At 53.3% G+C, this 4,687-nt stretch overlaps 1 protein-coding gene across 1 annotated transcript; it reads left to right on the top strand.

Moving 5' to 3' along the window:
* The first annotated feature begins 2,238 nt into the window (after positions 1-2,238).
* LOC123130804 (FCS-Like Zinc finger 1) lies at positions 2,239-3,196 on the top strand. The gene is made up of 2 exons (XM_044550613.1): positions 2,239-2,531; positions 2,610-3,196. Exons 1-2 carry the CDS (start codon positions 2,308-2,310, stop codon positions 2,764-2,766), a joined length of 381 nt encoding a protein of 126 aa, XP_044406548.1. The 5' UTR covers positions 2,239-2,307; the 3' UTR covers positions 2,767-3,196.
* Positions 3,197-4,687: the final 1,491 nt, after the last annotated feature.

Below are 4,687 nucleotides of genomic sequence, written 5' to 3'. Positions count from 1 at the left end.
CTTTCATTGGACTAGTGACACACAGAATTCTCCTGAACCTGAACCTGATTAGGCTAGACTAGTTCTTTATTTCTCTTCCCATGTAAGGACCTTTGTATTTGTTTTACTCCTGCTCAATATATAGGCAGATGATCTGCCAGTTCCTCAAAAAAGAATGTTAGTGCGCATAATATTTTTTACGCAAAGTTCACTTATACTATAACATATTGTACATAATGTATTGTGGTATTAGGGCATCTTTAACGGCAACCCGGAAATTTCCCCAACATCCTTCCGTGGATAGGTACCAGACAAAATTCGATCAAACACGACCGGATTTCATATAAACACGGCCGGATTTCATATAAACATGACAAATTTCATTTAAACATGACGAATTTCATCTAAACATGATGGATTTCATTACATTTACATCAACTAAGCGGAGCTCGTCCGGCTATGTCTAAATGATCGTTGGCGCCCGTTCCCCGTGCCCCACCGTGAACCAAGAGAACTGAAGCTTCGCATTTTTCATCTCCGCCTCGGCGCTTTCCAGCTCTGACTCTATAACCTCTGCCTCCGGAGCCACGGGAAGCGAAGTTGTCCTCCTCCATGTCGACACCAAGCGGCTAATCGGCCGATGATGTTCAGCCCACCAAGCTTGGCGTAAACGGGAGGGGAGGAGCGGTGCCCTTCCTCGGACCAGAGCAGCGGTGACTCAAGATGGCAATGAGGCCCCGAAACCCGCATCCCCGCGGGTTTTTACCCTATTAGGGGACGGGGATGAGCGACTTTCTATCCCCGCGGGGCTGCTCGTGGGTACATTATAAAACCCGGCATGTTTCGCGGGTTTAAACCCATTTGAGTACTACCCGAACCCGAAACCCGACAAAACCCGTCAAAATACATTATTTAGCACGTACCGATCCATCTTGACTCAAGTGGCCCAAAGCCACAGTGCCTGAGCAGCCGAGCCCCACAGTGTCGAGGCCCTGGAGTACAGACCAACCCCTCGCTCGGTCTCTGCAGTGTTGCTCGCTCTTTAGGACTCTCTCTCTCCCGCACAACACGACACCTAATCCTAAACCTAGGTCCCCCAGCCGTCGCCTGCTGCTGTAATATGCTCCTGTTTTTCTTCCAAATGTTGTTGACTGCTCGTGGGGATGGGTTCCCGTGGGTTTCTAAAATCCGATGGGTTTAGGGGATGGGCAAGAATTTAACCCCGCGCACGTTGATGGGGACGGGGACGGGTTTGCGATTTTCTCGTGGGGATGGGTTTGGACAAGCAAAACCCGGTGGGTTTCGTCCCCGTTGCCATCTTGAGCGGTGACCTTCCGTGCACTACTCTTCCTAACTGTCGGCGATGTGCGAGCTTCGTGGTCGTCGTGGCGGGGCACGGACTCGGCGATTTCCTCCTCCTTGTCGTCGGTCTCGGCAAACACCACCTCGCCCGCCTCATCTTCGCACTGCCAGCGGCCGCCACGTCCGCCACCTGCTGCCGGTATCGCCAGCGGGCTAGGCGGAGCAGTAGGATTCGAGCAGTGCCTCCTGCTCCGCCATATTCGCGTCTGGCGCGACCGCTCTGCCGGCGGTGAGATGCTCTTGGAGGAGGTGGTGGTTGTGGGAGGCATCGGCCTGCGCTTCCCGAAACTGCTCCTCCTGCTCCTCCCGCACCATGTCCATGTAATGGACACGGGCCTCGCCGATGGTTATGGTGCAATGCACCGGCGACGGGGGCACAGAGGAGGAGGAAGGTGGCTCGGAGGAGGAGGATAGTGGCGTCGTTTCATCGTCGGAAGTGTCCTCCATTGGTCCGTAAAGCCCCCATATTTGTCTCCGCTTGTGGGAGAAATCGCGTTCGGACCGCTCCACGGACCGATACTAGCCCGCCTTGGATGGCTTCCGCTGTCAGGACAGCACGGTCCGGACGCGTGTGAGAGGTTTGTGTGTCGGTGTTGAAGATGTCCGGATGATTTCATGCTTTTATGTTTTTCAGTTTAAATACAGTAAATTATGTGCATGTGCATGGCAAGTAATGTAGTGTCTCCGCCACAGGATAGGCGTACGTGCATCTATGTGTTTGATATACGCAAAGAAAGAAAGAAAGAAAGAACTACTCCAACTATGCAGCCGTACAGGATGTCAGGATCACGCCGGGATCCCGCACGAAACCCAGGGTCCAAAACGAAAAGCACACACTTCCCCTGCCATGCGGCCCTTTATAACCCGCGCTCCTCTCCCCGCCAAACTCCACCACCTCCTTCCTCCTTCCTCCCAACCAACCGAGCAACAAGGAGGGAGCTAGACGGACACCAACCGAGCCTGGAAATGGAGGACTTCTACTACTTCCCCAGCTCCCTGGAGACCTCTGAAATTGTCCACAGAGGGTTCCTCCCCGTCGTGCACTCCTCCCCCCGCAACCGGAGCTCGCCGTCGCCGAGGCCCCGGCGCGGGTCCCGTGACGACGCCGGCGAGCTCGGGCACCACTACCTCGACGCCTGCTTCCGGTGCGGGCGGACAATCGCTGGAAACAAGGACATCTTCATGTACAGGTAAACATCTTACGCCGTCATGCGCTGGGGTTTGACTGCGATGGTGGCATGTGTAAACGTGATTCTTTGCTGGCGCAGAGGCGACACCCCGTTCTGCAGCGAGGAGTGCCGGCAGCAGCAGATCGACACCGACGAGGCGGCGGAGAAGAGATCCAAGAAGTCCGCGGCCGCGACGACGACGGAGCAGCAGTCGCAGCGGCAGAGCCCGCACAGAGTGCCCGTCTGGGCTCGGTAGAAGCGTCCATGGATCAAATGGCCTACTGTGCTCGACACTCCTCCGTCCATATAGGCTTCAGGATTGTGGATGTATGCGGACCGACGTGATATGAGCAGCTTGAGGGAGCTGGTTATATTCCATATTGGAATACAGTTCTTGGAGGCAAAAGAAGATCGTCTCGTCTGGAAACGCTCATTATATGTGTGATTAACATGCTTTCTTCCTTGTGTGCGATCCCCATGTAGTCCAAAATTTTGGCATGGAAGAAATAAGATCACCGAGGCTCCCATCCATGGCGATTGTGTCCGGTCTGATGTTGAAATACTATTATTTTTTTAATTCACTTACTAGTTCCGTGTCACATGCATGACGAATTTACAGGGAGACAGGTTTGCAACGAGTAACTGTACCACCAGAGTTGAAGAAATCCAACCATTATTCCCTCTCATGTGTCACCTTCATGTCCAGACTGGATTTCGTGTTTTTTTTTTCACTCAACGAACATGCCGAAGCTCATGGTCGTTGTATACGCACAGGAGGGCCGTATCATCTAGCCGTATTATTCGCATTATTCTACACTGTATATAACCGTATGATTCATGTCCACTGCAGTGTTATTATTTTATTTTAATTTATTTTTTTGCGAATCATTGCAGTGTTGTTAAGCTAGCAGCCTGGCTGGCATATATATACACATATATGTCGATTTTCTGCAAAAGAATACATACATGTCACTTCAGGCGTTCCACGAGTTCAATTGAAAATACATCGTATCAGGATACAGACGAGTGAGAATAGCACATAATTTCTCAGCAACAATCCATCACTGCGATTTAGCTGAAAAGTACCCTTTGATTGGACTGGACGGGTTAGAAGCAAGACCGGGGCAAAGCCCGTGTGATTAGTACGGAGGGCACACCACCATCGGAATCCGCAACATTGCACGACTACACTTTGCTCGCACCTAAAAGCGCCATCGGAGCACTTATCAAAGTGGACTTTGGAGTTAACAAACCGGCCAAAGGTCCAAACTTCACTCGCAACCAAAAGCACCACGCAATATACTACTCTTAGCAAAACAACGAAATTATTTTTTCGATAAAGAACAACGAAATTGTTGGCTGGGCGATTACATTTTGGTATGGTTGATGCTCGCAAGTTGCAACCATGCATGTGGGCACATTGCACGCTCCGAGGGCGAGAGAATCGTTCTAGGCAGCCTCGGAGGCCCGTAAACAAAGAGCACACTTGCTAGTATCGGGAGGTCCACCGGGCGCCAGATTCTTGACACGTTACGACATCTAAGCACGCCGAATTGTTTTCAAAAGTAGCATGCAGAGGCAGGTTGCTGGTTGTTCGGGGGGCACACGTGAGGACTCGGCAGTCGGCACACGCTCGCACATGTTTGATCGCATCGCGCCTGACCGCGCGCCACTTCCCGGAGTACGAGTGGTGCGAGAAGGTCCGGCCGGCGACGGCGCAGACACGCCCCGGTAGGCGAGCTACGCACCGGTAATGCCAACGAAAAGCGTGTGCGGCGGCTACACCTCGCCGTACGTCGTCACGTTATCAAGCTCCGTGCCCGTGGCTGCCCCAGCTGCGCGGCCTTCTCCTCGGTGGCGCCGTGAAGATCGGTCCCCTTAGGGAATAGGGAGCATCACCTCGCCGTCGTCACGCTGTCAAGCTCTGCCCCCGCCTGACATCTGGCCCACGAGCTGACCGCTGCCGGAGTCAACGGCGCCCGCGCCCGACTCATGTGTTGGTCGCGCCCGCCGCTTCTTGAGCTGGCCGGGCAGCGCCGGCTCGTGCCCTGCCCGGGTCGCCCCGCCGCGCACCAAGTGTTCGATTGAGAAAATAAAGGCCAGCGTTTGCGGCTAGCGTTGGATTGCATGCTTCTGTATTAGTGTTCGGACGTAAAAATGAACATTTACGCTAAAGA

Source organism: Triticum aestivum, chromosome 6A (assembly GCF_018294505.1).
Source record: "Triticum aestivum cultivar Chinese Spring chromosome 6A, IWGSC CS RefSeq v2.1, whole genome shotgun sequence".
Taxonomy (NCBI): domain Eukaryota; kingdom Viridiplantae; phylum Streptophyta; class Magnoliopsida; order Poales; family Poaceae; genus Triticum; species Triticum aestivum.
The sequence above is the reverse complement of the archived record's forward strand: the minus strand, read 5'-3'. Positions and strand labels throughout refer to the sequence as shown.

Coding starts and splice junctions, on each gene's coding strand:
- LOC123130804 (XM_044550613.1), top strand. CDS start 2,308: ATGGAGGACTTCTACTACTTCCCCAGCTCCCTGGAGACCTCTGAAATT. Junction 2,532..2,609: donor AAGGACATCTTCATGTACAG/GTAAACATCTTA, acceptor TTGCTGGCGCAG/AGGCGACACCCCGTTCTGCA.